This window comes from Aythya ferina (genome assembly GCF_964211825.1).
Source record: "Aythya ferina genome assembly, chromosome: 8".
Classification (NCBI taxonomy): Eukaryota; Metazoa; Chordata; class Aves; order Anseriformes; family Anatidae; genus Aythya; species Aythya ferina.
In genome coordinates, this window is record NC_140304.1 from 23,973,581 (window position 1) to 23,993,776 (window position 20,196).

The window sequence follows — 20,196 nt, forward strand, 5'->3', positions numbered from 1 at the left end:
AGGCAGTGAAAAAAAATAATCCATGTTCTTCTGTGCGGCTTATGGCTTGATAACTCTTATTTACTAGTCCCTTGTTTCCAGAGGAGTTCTAGAAAGAGGTGACTCTGTCCTTGTCATTGTCCTGTGTACTCTGCATCTTTTGCAGGTCTGTTCCTTCATGGCGACAGTGATGCAGAGATCAGAGGAGCAGGGCTGGGGAACAATAACCAGGACTGATACAGTATTTCAGCATATGACAGCCTGTACTTTTATATAGTTTGTTGGGTTTTATTCTTTAATCTTCTGTCTGTCCTTCTTTTTTTTTTTTTTTTTTTTTCCTTCTCTCTTTGTTGACAATCTTTGACTATTGAGTAGGCACTTTTGGGGAATTACTGTAATTCCACAAACACTCCTTTAAGTGGTAATAGCTGGTTCAGAGTTTCTCATTGTGTACATAAATTTAGTGTATTTTTTTATTTGCTTAACTGTATTTATCTACGTTCAGACTTACCTGCTATTTTACAACCTACTTGAACACTATCATTAAGGGCATCTTCAGATCTTTGGCTGTCACTTTTGCAATCTTGAATAACTAAGCATTATCAGCAAACTTTGTCATGTAAATGTTACGCTTCTTTGCTAGATCTTGCTTTAAAATACTGAAGGTATTGAACTTGGAACAGATCCTTGTGGAGTTCCACTGGTGATCCTTTTTTATGAAGAAGGTTGGTTGTTCCAACCTCTTATTTTTTATCTGTTAATCAGTCAATTCGTAGTTGAATTGCCCTTCCTATCCAATGACAGTTTTGTTTCTTTGAGTGAAAGCATTTTGTCAAAGACTCTAGAAATGCAAGTGGGCTGTCTCAGCTTACTCATCATATGTTTACTGACTACATCGAAGGAGAAAAATAGAAAGTTGAAGTAAAAGTTACTGTTTTTAAAAATGATGACAGTCGCCCCATCCAGAGGCATATTTCAAGCATTAAATTGTTTCTATATGATGCTTACGTAATTACTTTGAGACACTGTGATATTTATTGTCAAAGATCCTCTGTGAACTATAGTCAGTGTTTGTCAGTGTTGCTTTTGTTGTTTTCTACTTCAGGTAGAAGTCAAAGTTCTCATAAAGGAGTCTTTGGTGCCTAGAAGATAGGACTTGAGGGGCTTATGATGAAGGTGTACAAGATCATGGTTGGTACGTAGAGGGTAGGTAGCATGCATCAGCTGACTGCTTCCAGTAGTATTAAGCTAGTCAGAGTTTAAAAAAACAAACAAACAAAAAAAACCCAAACACTAACAACAACAACAAAAAAGGTGGATCTTCATGCAAGCAGTAATAGGCATATGATTTTTTGTTTGCCAATGGAAATTATGGATGCAAAAAGCATTCAGAGTTCAAGCGCTGGAAGAGGGGTGTAGTGAAGATCACTGAATAGGTAGCCTGTATCCTACTGAGGAAAACTGAGCTGAAATTAACTAGCCTCTGGGAGAACTTTAGAACAGAGCAAGCACACGATGCCTCCTTTTACCTGACTTTTACTTGGGAATGACTGTTGCTATTTGTATGTTTTATTTCCATGAGGAGTGGGCATTGGCCTGTCCCTAACAAAACTAAATCCTGTCTTCCTCTGAAAGCAGGGGGAGGATAAACAGATGCGAGGAAAGCTGAAGTATTGTGGAGAGTATAGAAGGATAGAGGTTGAGCATTGGAAGAATAAAATAAAGGATGCTGGGTACTGAGTATCCACGAAGAGTGTGCGCTGATGTCTGAATGTATCCAGGGAGATGGCAGGTGCTTGGCTTGGAGATATGGGGGTATACGGGAACAGAAGCAGATCCCATGCTTGTCAGTGCTCCACCCTCAATTCTGGTGAGCTTCCTTCTAGTACTCTGGATGACCATGGCCAGATTTATGAGTAGGTTCCATGACTTGATGTGGCATGGTAGGATAATAAAGAGATGAAGGGGAATACAGTAGCAAAATCGGAACAAATAGTTCGAGGGGCTGATAGAGGGACTGCAAGTTGTAGAGAGAGCCTTCTGTGTTAGATGGACCCTTGGTCTTGGATGCAGTTTAACTTGGCTGCTGCTGACCAGGAGTCAGACAGAAATTTTGCTAAAGCTTGAAGCTCCTCTGCTGTGTCTGCATTCGTTGTATGGGAATTGATGCCAGCAGGCAAGCTACATACTTAATAGAGAAAGATGAAAAACCTTCTTACTCCTGGTTAGCTTTATGTTCTGAGATTCCTTTGTATAGGGCAGTCCGTGCAGTAGACTATCTCCAGCTGTAAATTTTGATGTGACTGAAGAAATTGAGACCTTGTGTGTTCCCCAGACAACACATTTTGTCACTTCTGCATTGGAGGGAAAGTGTTTCTTGACCTCTGAACAAGGTCAAGTCTTTTAACTGTTACAGTCATTTGGAACTGTAACACTACAACCCTTTTGAGAGTAGCAGAAGTATTCCTTTATCGCCACATCTTTGCAACTTTGTAGTTTTATAGGTCCCAAAGCCCTCATGGGTTATTGTGGATATCAAGTGTGATTTCTCCACATGCCCAGGCCATGGAACTTTCCTGAGAGAGAAATTTAAAAATCTCTTAGAAATTGATCTTATCTTAAGCTTAGATCATGGTGTGTCCGTCACCTCTTCTGGATAGCTCTGCCAATGTTTAATTATTCCTGCAGTTAGGAAACTAAACCACATCTTATTTCAAGGCTTGTTTTGTCTAACATCCAACTTTCAGCCGTGGAATATGCCTGTGCTAGCACAGGCAGTAAAAAGTCTCTACTATCTGATATCTTTTCCATGTATACGTATTTAAAATGTAAAATCTAGCTTAAGTTGGAACAGAAGAAGAGTTCTTTTGCTTTCCCCCTATTTGTTCTTGGAGCGTGTGCACCAGAAGTAGGCGAAGTCTGGTAGCAGTTTGGAATACTGTGATCGCAAGTGAGGTTACTTCTCAACTACTGTTTGATACTTGTCTTTTTGCAGTTCGGGGATTGCATTACCACAGTTGGGTGTGTCACAGGAGAGAAAGTTTTGTAACGTTATGCCTATGTGGATATTTCTACTCCCTGTATTCAGGACATTGTGCAAAATGGTCCAAGACTACTTAGAAACAATGAGTTGGAAAACTTATTCCCCTGCCTTTCATGTTGTCTCTCTTTCTTTTTTTCTTTTTAATAAGGAACAGCAAAGGATCTTTTCCACTGACTTCTTATCCTGTTCATTTCGTTGGAAAGCAGTCAGTAACCAGCAGGGAGAAACTGGCCAAACCCCAGAGTCCTAGTCAGATTTGTTTTGCCTCCACAGCTGCAAATAAGCTGTTACCATTCTTTCCCTGTTGTGTGGCAAGCCTGGAAATTGAAGAGATCTTTCTTTCTTCTCCTAATCAGAAACTGTGCTTCAAACATAAGTATTTTGCTCTCTTTTTTTCTTTCTTTTCCTTCAGACTGCATAACAGTTCAGGATTCTTTGGTTATTTTTGCTGTGGGTCTTCCCTTTTGCTTGCTAGGTGAAGAAGCAAGCTTTTGGAGTTTAGTAGGTGCTTTGCTTCCAAGCTTTCTGTACTCTGTCTCTCAGGCTGCTGCTAAGGGCTATGTTGCAGCTGCTGTTCTGCTCTGTCAGCCATGGACCCAGTGGTTAACAGCTCACAACACGCTAAATTCTAATTTCATATCGAAACGTAAAAGTGGGGTAAAACTGATGTGAAGAAGATGAAAGGTTGTTTCCAAAATTCAAGCGAGCAAACAGAATCAAGTGGACATATCACTAGCAATGCAGTTTTTATTATGCACATTACAAATACCATAAAGGCAAATATAGATTAAAAATAGTCAGATATGTTCCTTGAACATTATTGCCCCAGCTTATCAAAGGAGGGATGGTGTTTGCTGAATTCTAGAAGATCAGGAACCGTCTGTTTACAGAAATAACCTTAGTTGCAAATTTTGGGATGTTACTGTTGCTTAGGGCTGATTCTAGGGCGATTCTGTCCTGTGTCTGTTTCATCAAAGAAGCTGAAGAAAATACTTTCAGAAGACATTGGTAAAGACTCCCAAATTATGAGCTGTCGACATGACTTACCATTAAAAGCTCAGAGCTGTTTTTTCTAGACCTCAGACTTCCTCTTCCCATCTTCCTTTCTTTGCTGTCTTACAGAACTTTTTCTCATTTTAGTAGGAGAACAAAAAAGTTTTTTTTTTTTTTTTAATCTGAGAAGATGCCAAGTTCTATCCCATAAAGCTTCTAATATGGTGAACCAGACTGCAGCTTCTTTGTATGGCTGCTTGGCGGCTGTTCTTACTCATCTCAGAGTTTATTTTCTTCAATTTATCCCCTTCTCTGTCTGAAAATAAAGGTAGTGAAGAAGCCAGAGCATAGCAGGGCAGGAGGGAACTCTTCCCTGCAATATGTATGATTCTGTTTGTTGTCTTCTCTCCTGTTTTCTGAGGAAGCGAGAAAAGTCCTGCTGTGTTCTGTAGGTATGTGCCACCACCGTTCTTTCTGATGCCACAGCTACTCTTGCTCAGCGTCTTTGTTAGCCATTTTTTGCTTTTTTGTATTTTGGTCAGGCAGCAATAGCAGCTGCTGACAACACCGCACTCTGAGTTCACTTGTGTGTTCATGCTAATATCTGGAAGCAAGGAAAACAAAGTGACCGAAGAAAAGACTCATCTAAAAGGAGGCAAAAGGTAACAGTGTAAAGGGACTGGTTCTGCAATGGGCTTGTTAGATAATAGCAAAATGGAGCCAAAGGGCATATGGCACCTCTCTGGTCTGGTGCCATAAAAACATAATGTCTCTCAAAGTTGCATATTAATGGACAAACCTAATTTGTTTCTGTAATCGATAAGTAGGTAGACATTGCGTCATCAGCACAGATGATTCAGCTTGCCTGTGTGAGGTTTAAATTACCTGTCACTAATGAAGAATAAGAGCAAATATTGTGCACAATCCACGTTAATATTTTGCGTATTAGAATAGCTAGGTGGACAGTGGAGAGCCTTATGAATATATGTTCACACTCTATTCACACTGCTGATGATTTGCCTCTGAATTCAGCAGTTCCTTGTATTCCTTGTCCAAAAGAGTATACAAGTGAAGGAGTCAAGAGAAGACTTCTATCAGTAGTGGCTGTTTTTCTTGTGGGTCTACTTGTCTTTGCAATTATCAGCTTGAAGGGAAAAGCTGCTGCTACTTAGTATTTGGTACAGAGCAGTTGATGTCCAAGGCTAGGATTAGGCATCTACAGAAGCCTCAGAAAGACTGGGGAAATACTCATAACTGCCTGCTTTGAGAAACCAGGCAACATCCATGTGTTTTGTGTTGAAGGAATAGGTATGTGTTATTAACCACATGCTTAGAAGTTAGCTTGTTTGTTGCACAAGCTCACGTGCCTTCTTGCAGCACAAACAATTTCAATGTTGCCCTGCCTGACAAGGCAGTTCTTAGAGTCTCTAGAAGAGGCAGTTCTGTATTTTTCCCCAATAGGCAGCTCGGGCAATAAACATTACCCTTTGTGCTCCATCAGTCAAGATAGCTTTGGTGCTTTTAAGAAATGCAGTGAATTATTATATGATATGGTGATAGGTTCTTATTTAAACTATGTATGTATGAGTTGTTTTTTTTCACTCTTAAGTTTTTATTCGTGGAACGTGAGTAGCCAAAGCTCAGGAAGCATTGAAGACTGCTGGCCTAGTGAGCTGTATGAGACTAAACCAAAAACCTTTATCACCCATCAAAAGCTTGTTCCTCAATAACCACAGCAGCTAAGTAGACAAGTCATATAGTCTTACACAAGTTGGTTTCCACATCAAATTATGTTGTGCTGTGATTAGTCTTTTTGTGGTGATGTAGTACTACTGGAAGCCTGATCAAAATGCTGATCTTTAGAGGGAGAAATCAAGTCCATGGCCACTCAGAAACCTGCCTTTTTTTTTTGTGTGTGAGGAAGTACAAAAATCTGTTTCAGGTGAGGAGAGAATTCAACATCTTTTTTTTTTTTTTTTTTTTTTTTTTTTTTTGATGTCTTGCTAAGTGCCACTCTTTGGCCATAGGAAATTGATGCTCTGTGTTATCTCAGTGTATTAAAAAGCTCCAAAGGCCTTGTTTGGTTTGTAATGAAGTGGCTGTGTCATCGCCTATAAAACCTGCTTTAAAACATGTTGCTTTTTATTTGCTGTTTCTCTAAGCTGTGTTTTTGTGATAGTGTGTTGTCTGACTTAAGCTTAGGTTTTGTGAACCCTAAATCTAGTAGTCAATCAGAAATTATTTTCAAATACTCTGTTATAAATACATGCTACATTGCAGTGAGGGAAGAGAGCTGAAGGCTGAAAACCTGATAATAATAGCATAATAAAATAGCTGTCTAGCTTGTAAGTTTTTATTTTTTGCTGTTCGGAATTGCTCTGAAATTAGTGGGAGTTCATTATGTGGAAAATAGACTAATGCTCTTTTTCTTTTCAGGAAAAAGAAAAGTAACAGGCAAAACAAACTTTTTATTATTTTCTTGTGCCATTAAAATTGTGTAGTAAATGCTTTTACTTTTTGTTATGCTGTACCTATAATATATAGTTACGTATTCATTATTATACATATAGTAAAAAAACTAACAAAATATTTTCTGATATTGGTTGGTGTGGATTTTCACAGATGTAAGAACAAGATGAAGTTTTAAAACATTCCATGTAGCTGTTTAAATGTCCAGAAGCAGATACCACTGATAAGATTAGAGGGCTGAAATAAATGTTGGGCTGTGGGAAATTCAAGAGTTCTTGAAACTTGCTTTCTGATCCACTGTCAGCCTACACATCTTCGTGATCAGTCTATATAGGAACACTTTCTCTAATGGTTTCTACTATACATCGTCACAAGTAATGCACCATAAACATTTTTAACAGTATAAAGCCAAAATAAGTTGAGTACTTTTTATTTGAATAAATTTGAATCGAGTGGTCAGAACTGATGTGAAGTGTCCAAAGAAATAAATTATGGTCACTATTTTAGAGGAGAAGCTATAAATGAGTTGCAAAGTTAATGCAGTGACCGCAGGCATTTAGGAATTTAACCATTGAGATATAGCTGGTGGCAGTGACCTACAAGTAGCCTCTTTGTTTGTGTGATGAACTAATCAAATGACTTACATTGGACCAGTGCAATGTCACGGTGATGGCAGAAATAAGTAACCATGAAAGTTAAATTACACATTCAGTTATTATGTATAACTGAATATATAATATATAATTATTTGGATGTTCTTTGGCCCTTGCATTGATCCTTGTTTTTAGGACAGAGGAGAATCTGTTTACAGCTCTCTTTTGCCAGTTTAGCAGACGCTTCTGCTTAAGTGTCTGCTGACTCTAGACTTCCAGTTTGTGCTCCAGCCTTGTTGATGTGCAGAAACCTGACAATTGGGCATTGTTTTTGTTCTCAAGCAGAAGCGAAGAAATACATGGCTTGTCCTTAAAAACCAAAAACAAACCTTGGCTGTTGTTTCTTTAGGATGGAACTGGATGATGCTGCTTGGTGAGGAGAAGCTTTTGTGTCAATCTATAGAGACTCCATTTCTTTGTGCAGACATTGATAGAATTGTGAATTAGTTTATCTTTGTGTCTGCTATTTTTTGTGCATTCCGTTAAGAAAAGCTAAGGATGAAGCATTTTTTTTCCAATGGTTAACTTAATTTCTACCATTATAGTGTCTTATTTCCTTTGGGTCTTTGTAATTTTATGTAGTGTCTTACAATCAAAGGACAACTTTTTTTTTTTTTTTTCCTATACTATATGTGTATATCTGCTGTTGATTTTGAGGGAAAATTTATTCTCAGGAAAACTGCAATAGTGCTCATTATTTTTGCTGTGCATTGGCGTGCTCCTCATCTGTGGAAGGAAGTGAGAAGATTCCAGATGGTTTGTGGAGACAAAAAATATTGTTGCCAAGGGATCGGCACTCTCATTTTTACAGACAAAAGCGAGTATTTAATTTTTTTTTTCCTGTTGCAAATACTGACTCTCATTAGTGGTCATTAATAATTTAATTACAATAAATTAGCGGTATCTAATGGTTCCACTGCTACTACTATTTGGGTGATAGCTGCAGTATAAAATATTAAAGCATCCTGGGCAAGAAATGTAGTTTGGTTAAAGAGGATTCCAGTAATGGTTTTTTGTTTTCATAATTTTTTCCTGTGCAGTGTGCAGTATTTAAATGAGCTTGTGAATTAAGATCACATCTTAAAATTGTTGCACACTTGTCTGTAGTTACTGAATGTCTAATTAGAAAAGTGTCTTTGTCACCTGACCTGTGCCCTGCCAAAATTTGTTTCACGAGTGACCTTTTTATTTTCTTTGTAGGCAGCTTCCTTTGAAACAAATCTTGGAAGAGTGGTTGGTTATGGATTTTTCTCTTCTGGCCGCCTTAGCCTTGGGATATCTTTTAAGGGCTATATCTCAAATAGGACCTACAGAGACTTCTATTTGAGACTGGGCTTCACACTTACAACTTTTAACATCTTTATTTTGTTTGGAAAGTGCATTTTTCAAACCAAAATTGGTACTCTGCATTTGTAAATAAGCTGTTTTTATATAGCATGCACATTTTGTGCACTGTTATTGTTCATTTGCCATACTTCATAATTTCAGCTAGTATTTTTAAATATATTTCATTTGTACCTTAGCCTTAGAAAATTCTAGATGGCTTTGTGTTGAGAATCGAATGTATTAATAAAGGTAACTTACAAGTCAGTAGTGTCGGGACACATCACATGCATGGCACATCTTCTGAATTTAGTGGAAGAAAGCCTTCATAAAGAAGACATAATTGATGTCTTATCACATTTTATTACAAATCACATTTTTTGTCATAACTCTTTTAATCTTTAGAGCAGATGGGATTATAATGCAGAGATGATGGACTGTGGAGTTGTTCATGTGTTTATCAGGCCGGGAGTTAATTTCCCTTCTCTGTACAACTGGAACCTTTTATGTTTGAAACATTCATGTTTGAATACTAATGGTAAAGGGATGACTGGGGTGAGGAGGAAGCCTTTAATGTTCACTGTCTTTGTTCAGACTGGTTTTGTTTTCAGTATAGCTAGTGAGCTTGTAGTGGGGTTCTGAGCCTTTATATAAAGCACTCTTGATAGTGGTTTCTTTAAGTTCTGAGAAGGTTGACACAGCCCTTAATTAGAGGGTCTGTTGCTCTTACTTTCCTAGGTGGAATTCTTCTCAGGTTTAGGCATTTACAATCTGAACGCAAAAATCACACTATGCTTTTTCCTCTTGTTAGGGAGATCCTAAATCAAATGTGTAGGATCAAACACTTTGAGTAAACCATTGTGGTACTATTTATATTTTTATACAAGGACCAAACGTTCAAGCTGAAACAATTTAACCCAATTTACCCTGTCTTCTAGGCTGTGGTTGGTTCCATTAGGAGTAAAATGATTCTTCATCTTGATGAGCCTCAAAAAGAGTGTAATAGTGTACATAGTTGTAAATATTTACTTCTGCTTTTTAACAAGCTTTTTAATGCATTCCTGCAGCTGGGAACACTTGGCTACAAAGTTAACAACTTGAACTTCCCTGGTGAAACAACACTGAAGCTTCTTATTCATTAGTTCAAATCAAACATGCCTTGGAGTTGTTTCCTGAAGAGTTAACAAGAAAAAAAATCTTGCCATCAGAGGAGCAAGATAAGGAGGGTGCCAGTTTCTGATACTTTTTAGAAGCATTTGCTTGTTCTTTTAACTACTGTTTTTTATTTTATTTTTTTTAACAGAAGGATTACAGTTTGTTTTGCCTGTTACTTTTCTGTAATCTGCATTATAACTGCAGATGAGTGTATATGGGAAGCTGTACTATTTGCAAGATGTTAAATATGTATTACACTGTATTACTGTATATAACTGTATCGAAAACATCATTGTGGCAATAATGCTTAGCTTTTAAGTCATTTGGAAATTTCAAACCAACAGTAAATAAAATTTATATGTTTACATTTGGAAATGTTGGGATTTATTGCAAGGTTCTTCAGATTATTAAAGAGAAAAATACTGTAAAGATCTTTTGTCTTTAAAATGCAGACATTTGTATATAATGGAATATATTCTGTAAAGCTTTTCTATCTTGTTGATGTAATAAACCAATACATTATAGCCTCTAAGAGGCTATACTGATTTAATTTTCCTTGGTTCTGCTGTCTCTGACACTTCAGCATGTTGCTGGCAAGTATGTGAGTTAAGCAGATGCAGTTAAGAAGAGTCTTAGTTGCAAGTTCATATGCAGCCTACACTTTTAGTCATGTTTGGGCTCACCTCAGCTTCTTGATAAACTGTTGGTCCCCTTTGTACCTACTCACTCAGGCTACAAAGTTAAGGTGAATTTCAGTGCTAAATACTAAAGCATAAATATGATGCTTACGTTGCTTTAAGTGCTACTAAGATATTTGCCTTGCAGTCTGTTTTCTAGGCTCTAATTTTCTTTCCTGGTGTGTTTTAAAGTACACTAGGGTAAATAATGGCAGAATCAGATTTATCTTTTGTTAAGGGTATGTATACATATTACAGAGGGAAGAAAGGCTAAGAAGAGAAAGAAATGCTTAGATATATGCTCACAATCCTGAAACAACAGGCTTTTTTCTTTTAAAGGACAAACAGTACCGGATTAAAAAATAGAGAAAAAATTGAGCAGTAAGAATTGCTTACATTAAAAAAAAATAAAAAAAAATAATCAGAAAGTTTCAAATTATAATTGATTTGCATTCTCATTGGTTATTTTCAGTACATGTAGCAGTTCAAGGAATCACTACCTTGACATGCATTCACACTTGCAGCATTCACGTGCCATTTGTAGGTTAAGGATCTGGGCTGTATTACTGTCCTTTCAAAAAAAAAAAAAAAAAGTAAGCAGTTAAATTAGGTTGCTGAAAATCATTGCAGTGGTGTATATGCTTTTTTCTTGCTTGAATGGTTTGAGAAACAGTGCAATGGAATGGAAAAGATGATGGAGCAGGTTCTTTGTAGTTATATTCTGAAATCACCAAATCAAAATGTTAACACGGCATGTTGGTGTAATCTTACCCATCAGGAAGAACATTGGGTTTCTTGTCTTTTGTCTGTAGCTCCTGCTGCAGTCTGTCTGATTCTCCTTGCCGAGTGCAATAACCCCAGTGCCCCAACTGTTTTAACTGTTTTTCTGTGCAAGTGTGCTAAGTGACTGAGCTGAAAAACGCAGAGCTCATTGCTGCTGAAGAACACCCATTTCCATTCTTCTTCATATCCTCCTGGTTCATGTTATGTGAGCAAATGTTTTGTATACCTTTGAAGGGACTGGTAGGAATAATCTCAGCCTAGCAAATCAAGATCTGGTTGTGTGATGCTCAAGTTGTAAGTTGTGAAGAGTTCTGCAGGCTGCATAAGCCCTGATATTTTGCTTCTGGTAGAAGCCCCAATTAATGCTCTTTTTTTTTGTTTTTAATCACCATTGAAAATAATTTAAAGGAGAGATGCCCACAATCTTTTCCATGCTACGTGAGCGGTGCTTCTCTTAGGTGCTTGCTAACGCTTTTATTTCTAATGCTGCAAGATTTTTTTTCTTTTCAAAAGTAGAAGTTGAGCCTGTAGAATTCTGGCAGCCTGAGCTATGCAATGAATTCTTCAGCCACTGACTTTGGTGGTTTGGCTAGTAATTTGAAAGCATGTAAGCAAAATTATGCTCTGTCACTGCAAAGAGTTTTCCTTACTCATGGATTTGAAACGTGTAAAATCTTTGTCCTTCATGTGTATTGCATCTTGCACTGGGACAAGGACAAGGAAAAATCTCTTCCTGTGGTGTTCTGGTTTTCCTTTGGTTGTATTAAGACTGTTCACATAACACCAGTATTTCTCTATTTCATCTATGAACTGCAATACCAGGGCTGGATTTTGATGGATAAGTGAGAAACTGTGGTCTTATGAAAGACAACTCTATTGTTGTGAAGTTAATACTTCCCCTCTTCATTGTTTTGCTGACCCAATATATGCATAGCTCTTAGAAAATGAAGTTTTTAACTGGCCGTGTTGTAGTTCTGCATTTTTAAAACGTTAATATGCTGTCTGAGAGCAGGGCTCTGGATTTTTTTATTATTATTTGAAAAGTGAGTTTGACAGCTATATAAACCCGCGGAGTGCAATTGGGATCCCTTTCTTCAAACCACTCACCAGTTATGTAGTTTTCTGAATATTGCCCAAGTGTTTAATGTTCTTAACAAAAAAGGACTTATGAAGAATTTGCTGTAGGTAGTATGTGCAAAGCCTGTCTGCTGCAGAAGACAGCCTAGGTTCATTCATTACTGAGTGTGGGAAGCTGCTTCCTTTCCACTATTCCTGTCCTGTCTTTGTAGTACGAGCATCTGGTGGGGAGGAGTTGCTTAAGCTGGGGGGGCTGCTGGAGAAATGTGTGTGGAATGGCATCCTGGGGGGTGGCAGGTGCCACTGGGGTCAGCTCGGGCTGGAAGGCGTGCGTAGGCAGGATGTCGCGGCTCAACGGGTATTGTAGTAGAAGTAGGTGCTCTGTGCGCTCCTTCAGTGGGGCGCTTTGATTTGGATATTATCAAATGTAAAACGTTTGTGTACTGCAACTCAAGAAGGAATGATAAGAACTTGTAATTATTTTTACCAATAAGAAGAGACTCTGCATAGAGGGGGAAGGGGAAGAGTAGGGAAGTAAGCACTTCCTTGGAGCTGTAGGGGTATGTGCCTGTCTACATATTGGGTGAAAAAAAGATGTAAAATACATGAGTTACTTTTAAAAGGACTTGTCTTACAGTTCTTTAATTTCTGTTTTTACAGCCTTTCCTTACTTTGGTGCTGTGAATGAATGATCGTTCTTTTTTAGTTGCAGTTCACTGAGAAAGATGGGGGTGTTGTGTGGGAGTGTGCACCCCAGGCAAACTGTGAACAAACAGAGAATCTCTGGTCAGGGCACACTTCTTCATGTTAATCTGAAAATTTTAATTTGCCCTGCTGATGGGTATTCTTGCTAATGCAATAATCCTAAGATTGTTTTTGTACAGTATTGTTCTGATGAAATCTTTTGCAAAGCAATACCTGCCTTTCTTCCTGAAACAAACCTTTCAGAAAGTCCTCTATTCTTGCAGGTGCTGATTCTTGTTCCTTTTGTTGATTTGAATGTTAAATTAATAGTTGACCTGGAGTTAAATTAACAAATGTCCAATAACTCTAGTAATGTTATAAGGTATACCTTTCAAACTAAGGATGTCACACTAAGCCATCATTAAAATGTGTGAGATGTTTATGAAAGTGAAATAAAAGCAGCAGCTGAGGAAATTCCATGTAGTTGTATATCCCTGGTGCTCTTTCCCGCATTGTTTTCTCCAAATCCTCTTTTCTGGTGTCTATACTGGGTAGGAGGAACGGGGTGCAAAGGAGGTGCCCTGGAGCCCCAGTTTAGGAGGGGATATATTCTATATTCTGGGTGTGGGGAGTATTTGGGCGGTGATGGGCAGGGTCCCTTGCTCCTGTTGCTGGCTGCCACGTGTCTTCTGGCTGTGTAATTCCTCCAACCATCCCAACGCAGCTGGACTTGGCAGAAGAGCAACAACAGTTGCTGCATCAGCCTTACAAGAAGGACTGTGCTTCCCCTTCCTGTGCTGGTGAAGGCAGGATAATGGCCTGTGCAGGGTGAGGGTGCTTAAAAAGTTGTCTCTTCTAAGGATTTATTTAACAGTGCGCATTACATGGACTGAGAAGGAGACCAGTGGCATCTTGTTAGTGGGGCCTTTCACTGGGGATATGGCTAGGTTCAGTGAAATAGCTAGATATTGTAGAATGCTGGGTGAGATTTTAATTAACCTGCTTGTAAGTTGGAATGCCCCCCCACCCCTTTTTTTTGTGGGGGTGGGTGTACATTCGTTTCTGATTGTTGTCATTGGGAAAAGCATGACAGTTTTTAGAAGTTACAGGCATTCAGGACAGGTCATACTAAAAGTGTTGTGTATATCTCTATTTACAGACATGTATGTATGTGCAACCACTTTCTGCCATCCCAAATAGAAATAGCAAAGACTTTCTCTTTTCCCCGGGCCTCTACAGCTTTCAGAGATGTGCTAGCGGACTGCTAATATTGCAATTTAAAATTACTTAGCCTACTCGTAAGTACAACCAGAAAGTGTGATAGCATGAGTGTAGGTGTCTTTTCAGCTCTCCAAATGACAGAAAAACAGAAATATAGGCTGCTGCACACGAAGGTGTTCAGTACCTTTGTGGCAAAGTTCAGAGGCAGATGAAAACGTGAGCATCTCTGCTTCAAGATGTGAAGAACCTGAAGGTATGATTAAAGCAGTTTTCAGGTCACGCAGCTTACCCCAGGTCACTTGTTTTTGTTTCTCTCCCCCCTCTTGCACCACCAACAACTGCTTGCAGCTGTGTGATGAACTGGATGAGTGAGCTGGTCTACTCTAAGTTACCCAGGTCTCATTCTTGATTTGGTTTAGATGGTGTGGCAGCTGTGAATGGCGAACTGTAACTGGAGGAAGAAATTGTTTTAGAGCAGTACTTCTCAACCTATGAAATGTTCACCGCTGAAGCAAATGTAGAGCAAAGCATTCCTGTTCCTCAAACAAATAGCCAAGTTACTGTTATGAGGTGCCAAAAAGAGATGGGGTTTAAGAAAGGTCAAGAATGAGTGAGTCAGAGCTAAGTGAGGATACAATTTCAAGTCCGCATTCAGTTTTCTTTTTAATGTAAAACCACTTTACTCATGCCTTTTTTTCCCTTTCTCCACAAAAATTCTTGAAGCTTTTGGAGTGTGCAGCACTGTTCTGGATTTGACAGTTTGGGGCATAACTCTGTAGACTGAATAGGTTTGAATTAATGACTTCAGAAATTGATTTTGATTGCAATCTGCAAATCTTAATTAAAAGCCATTAACGGTAGATGATTTTTTTGATTTAAGCATGACTTAAAAGACATGATTTAAAACTGCTAGGCTATGTGGTGAGTTACTTTGACACCTCCAGAACAATTAAATGCAAGAAAATTGTTCTTTGCAGCTTATTTTCTGCCTCAGATGAGATTTTATAAGGATAAGCATGACCTGAAGTAGCTAATGAGAGGCATTTGAAATAAAATGGAGCAACCCATTAAGACACATGGAATGTGTTGCACAGCTGCAGAGAAGGGAAGACTTGACCAAGTGCATCTATGTAGGCTGTAATGGAAAGTGTTACATTTTCTTCAAAACCACATATGATAGCTGTGCTTGTACTTTTTCTTCAGGCACATAATGTGAGTTACTTTGACACCTCCAGAACAATTAAATGCATGAGGGAAAAGCTGTGGTTGTGTTCACCGCTGTTCTTCTACCTATTTCCATTTTGATTGAAAGTTTGTTGTATGCTGTGAAAGGAATTTACATGTGTGGGAGTGTTTCTGACAAATACATGTCTAATTCTGTTTGTAGTAATAACAAAGACATTCCACGAAGAATGATCTCTATCCTAATGAATTATTATATAGTGATATGTATATTCTTGTAGTAGAGCTGCTGAACTGTAACTTAGGAGATTCAGGTTGCAATTAGACATCTAAACTGTTTCTTTGTCTGTATATTACTCATAGACTAGAAGGAACAAATATTCAATATTCAAATATTCAATATTCAAGAAATCCAGAGATAATCCTCTTTACTTTAGTAGGAAATAGATTAAATCAAAGCTGAGCATGATTTTTCATTGGCCTTTTTACCTACATGCTGTAACTGCTAATAATTTCTGTAGCCTAATTGCCTTTTTCTGACTCATATTAATGGTAAGCCTTACAACAATAATGTTCAAGAAGCATATTTGACTGGGGTCTTGTGATGTGCTTTTAGCACAGATAAGTGGCACAAAAGAGGGGGATTTACATTTTTGAATAGTCTGCTTAATAAAAAATAATAAAAAAAAAAACAACACATAAATAATCAAGTCTCATTTATACTTGGAGATAGTATATTTCAGAAATCGATACAAGAGGTTTCACTTACAAATTTCTACTTTGTCTTCTTTGTACAGGAAACAGTAACAGAGTCCACTCCCTTGCGCTGCAGAAAGCTCAGCAATCCTGACATCTTTTCATCTGGTGGGAAAACTAAGCTCCATCGTCAGCTAAGTCAAGATGACTGCAAGCTACGCAGAGGTAGTTTGGCAAGTTCTTTGTCAGGTATGCCATTTTGTAAAGACCATATGACAATTCGTTACTATAAAAATACTCTGTATTACTTGTTGGCATAACAGTTGTGATAAAAGATACTGATAGGACATTTATTTAAAACTAGACGCGACCTCTTGTTGACAGGAAGGCATACAAGTTTTTATATAAGAGGAAGATTCAGAAGGAGGTATTAATAGAAGAGAGTGAAAAAGAGAGCTGGATTTGGCATGAAATTCTGCATATTGGCCAGAGTGAAAAGTTAAAAGCTAAGATTTGATGTGCAAAGTTAAAAGAAGGGAGTGGTGGGACTTCACGCAATACAGTGATATATTCTTACCTCTTTTACTTCTAAAGTCATCACTGACTGTAAGCTTGCCTACTTTGCCATATTGTTTCTTACGGGGAACCTGACTTTTATATCACGTTGAAATTATTTCATATATTTTTGGATTCAAAACGTGATACAAAGTAAAAATGCTGCTTTAAAAAAATACATATTTTTCAGTTTATATTAGTTTTTTTTTGTTGTTTTTTTTTTTTTTTTTTCTGAGCGCAGTTTTCAGCTCTATCAGAAAATTTATTTCATGACTACTGTAAAACCATGGAGTGAACATAATCAACTAATGAGTCAAAAATGTTGGGCCAAGTTCAGTAGTTCACTTCTTTGGAGACTTCATACGTGGGTGAGGGGATGCTTGTACAATTATTTAGAGCTTGTATTAAAGTCTGTGATATCAGCATTAGATCATACAGAGCTAGCTGCATGATCGGTCTAGAATGAAATAGCTGATCTGCCTGAATACCACTGTTCTTCTCTAGGGTTAACTTTTAGCCCACTTCCTCCTTAATTAGGCTGACTGTTTGACTATTTGCATGTTAGAGCAAGAACAAGAAGGGCTTGAAATTCTCAGGTGGGAGGGGAAGAGAGCGGAACCACTCATTTTGGCAGTAGCATGGGCTTGACTTATATGATTGTGAAAATACAAAAAGCTTTGTTCCCTCCGTCCTTTATCTGGAGAAAGATAAATATACTAATGTTTGAGGTGCTGGGTGTAATGGAATTAAATAAGCAGTAAAGTATGTACATTTTATTTTGGATTGGCCTTGTCTTAATGTTTTATTTGTAATAAATGGGTTGTTTTTGAAAAATGGAAACTCACTCATGTTTTGTATGCAAGTAAGGTTGTTCTTTAAAGTAGGTTAATCACTAGAGGAGAATAAAAGAAGAAGTAAGCAAGAGGAAGCAGGAAAATGAGAAGTTCTACATTTTTTAAAAAATATATTTTTTTCTGTTTGGATATAAAATCCTTGTAAATTTTGTGTCTGAAACGATAATGTCCTCCACAATTTGTTGCTGCATCTTAGTGAAATTTCAGTCTGCTATAACCTGATACAGGAAGGGGAAAAGAGCCCCAGCCAGATCATTTTAACTCAATTGGATAAAGGAAATGTAGACATTTAGATATATGTTTTAAATGCAGGTGTTGGGAATGTATGTAGGACTTGAGACATGGTAGGGAAAGGCTTTAGCTTCAAGCTCCATCCTGAAAATAATTCCAACTTATTTTAGTGACAGAAGCAAATCAATTTGAGTAATACTTCTATATAGATGAAATAGATGGTTGTGCATGCAAATTGGATGGCTGAGATTTGACTATTGATTGAAAACTGCCATCCTGGATTCAGATTACGCAGTAGGTGGCTTCTTGATTCCCTGAAAGAAGTTCTATTTTGTTTAAATATGAGCTGTTTTTCTGGAACTAAAAGGAGATATTGATAACTATATCATATGTTATTCTTGCTCTCAAGTACTGGCATTTTGAATGGGTAGATAATCACATGCTTTGAATTGCTATTATAGGATACTTTGCTAGTGCTTTACTGAGATAAATACAGCATTGTACGTTTCTGTAGTTTTAGACCTCTGCAGAAGCAGTCATTGTATTTACACATAATTTGAAAATGAGCAAACCACAAAAATCTTGTCCATAGTTGTACGCAGATAGAATGGGACTGAGAAAAAGGTACTATTATGTTGGATCTTTATTTGCTTGCCAAAGTTGAGCCTTCTCATCTCTCGTACTTTGCCTCATTCCGTTAATGTGCAGTTACTAGTACATTACTTTTAACTATTACTGGAAATTAACATAGCCAAGGTACAAAACCAAAATAAACAAAAAAATAAAACACCCCACCATCACCCACATGAAATCATGGATGATCACACTGACAGTTTTCCAAATCTTGTAGGTGCTTTTATGTAACAAATGTAATATTCCACATTTAATTCTAAGGTCAAGTTGAAGAATTTGCAAAAGAATAGCCTGCTGAGAAAAAGTGTTTTCTGCAGTATATGTGATGAAAGATGCAGGCTTCTTCCTACTATTGATTGCAACAAATGTCTTAGTCTCCTGTGATTCCTATGAATCTGAGCATGTAGTAATCTGTTGAATGCAACCATGTTCACTGTACTTAGAAGGGGAAGGAGGGGAGGGCACAGACAGTTTCAAAACTATTATTTCCTTTTTCCATATATAAATAAGTGCTTTGCACTGTTTTAATATGGGAGGTAATGTCTAGGATAGTTTACTATTAACAGTCCATACTTCATTTTTGAGCTTTGGACATTGAAATAATTTAATCTGACAATCTTAATATTTAGAGAAAAGAGATATAATTTGCTCCCACTTTGCAGATGGCAAAATTGAATTACAGAGTCTGACTGGAGTTACAGGGGAAGTCACTTGGAAGCTAATAGTGGAATCAGGATTTAAACGCTTTTTCACCTGTGTTTCAACTGCTAGACTGTCTTCTCTTTTTATTGTGAATGACATTGTACGTAAAAGGACATTGTCAAGCCTGATATAGTCAAAATCTGACTTACTTTGTTTCTTTCTTGTTCTGGAAATTTACAGTTTGTCATTTTCAAAACAGTTTTATATTGACTAGAAAAAATGTATTGAGCAGATCCTCTTAAGTGATTATTGTATACTTCCTGCAGGAAGGCACAATGGTGTGAGCTTGTTGAGATAGGAACTACTGTTCTCGCTGTGTGTGCAGCATGGGAGATCAGCATCTGTACTAGTGAAATGCAAAGGAGGCTTGGAAAAAATACAAAATGTTTTACTTTTAGGATACTGTGATGTTGCTGACCAGTGAATTTTCTCTTAAAGAGAAAATATTGATCCCTGACTCAAAACAAAACAATGGTTAAACATATATTATTTTCTGACCAGAGCTGAATGAAATTTGCTGCTGAATGTTGCAGTAGTTTGGGAAAGCAGGGATATCAGACTGGCTAAGTTACTGAGAAGAGGTAATATTGTAAAATTATGAGTGTATTTTCATGAGAATTTTTAAAGTTATACATGAAGGATTTTGTAACATGAACATTTCCTCTCTGTAGGGCAATAAATCATTTAATTGGCAGCAAATGCTGTTTTCTTTTTAAGCAGTGCAAATTATAGAAAGGTATGAAGTGATAAAAGTCCATTTCTACAAGATTTTGGATTTGTCCGTTACCTAATAATGAAAGTAAATAATTTAAAAATATTTAATTATAAAAGTATATTGTTCAAGTTCTAACCAATGAAAACTTTTAAGTTGCCTTTTTATGAACAATTTTTTCTACATATGCAATATTTGTTATCAGCATGGTATTATGAATTTGCAAATTTGTTTAAAAATAACTTGATAGTATTTTGGTTTTGTTTTTAAAGGAAAACAGCTACTTCCGTTATCAAATAGTGTCCACAGTGGAGTGGGACAGACAGTATGGCAGCCACCTGGAGATACCTCAAACCTGGTCCGCATGAGAAATCAGTCTCTAGGACAATCTGCTCCTTCACTTACTGCTGGCTTGGTGAGTAAGTCTGGCAATAATCTTGATGATTTAATGCTATAAATCAAGAGCGGTGTGATCCCGTGCTATGGTTTTTACCTTGCGTTCTGTCCTCCCTCTCATTGAAAGCCTCATTTTGTTCATATGCCCACTTTTTGGGGCTAGAGGTGAACTAAGAGG

At 37.5% G+C, this 20,196-nt stretch overlaps 1 protein-coding gene across 6 annotated transcripts in view; it reads left to right on the forward strand.

Moving 5' to 3' along the window:
* The window catches only part of MAST2 (microtubule associated serine/threonine kinase 2), a 189,458-nt gene that overhangs the window by 3,581 nt on the left and 165,681 nt on the right, over nt 1-20,196 (forward strand). For 5 of the 6 annotated variants that reach the window (XM_084528012.1, XM_084528013.1, XM_084528014.1 and 2 more), the window contains exons 2-3: nt 16,037-16,184; nt 19,895-20,037. The exons of the other annotated variant lie outside the window; for it this stretch is intronic. In XM_084528012.1, coding sequence (XP_084384138.1) covers nt 16,037-16,184; nt 19,895-20,037 — 291 coding nt within the window. The remainder of the gene's footprint in view (nt 1-16,036; nt 16,185-19,894; nt 20,038-20,196) is intronic. 6 annotated transcript variants of the gene reach the window in all.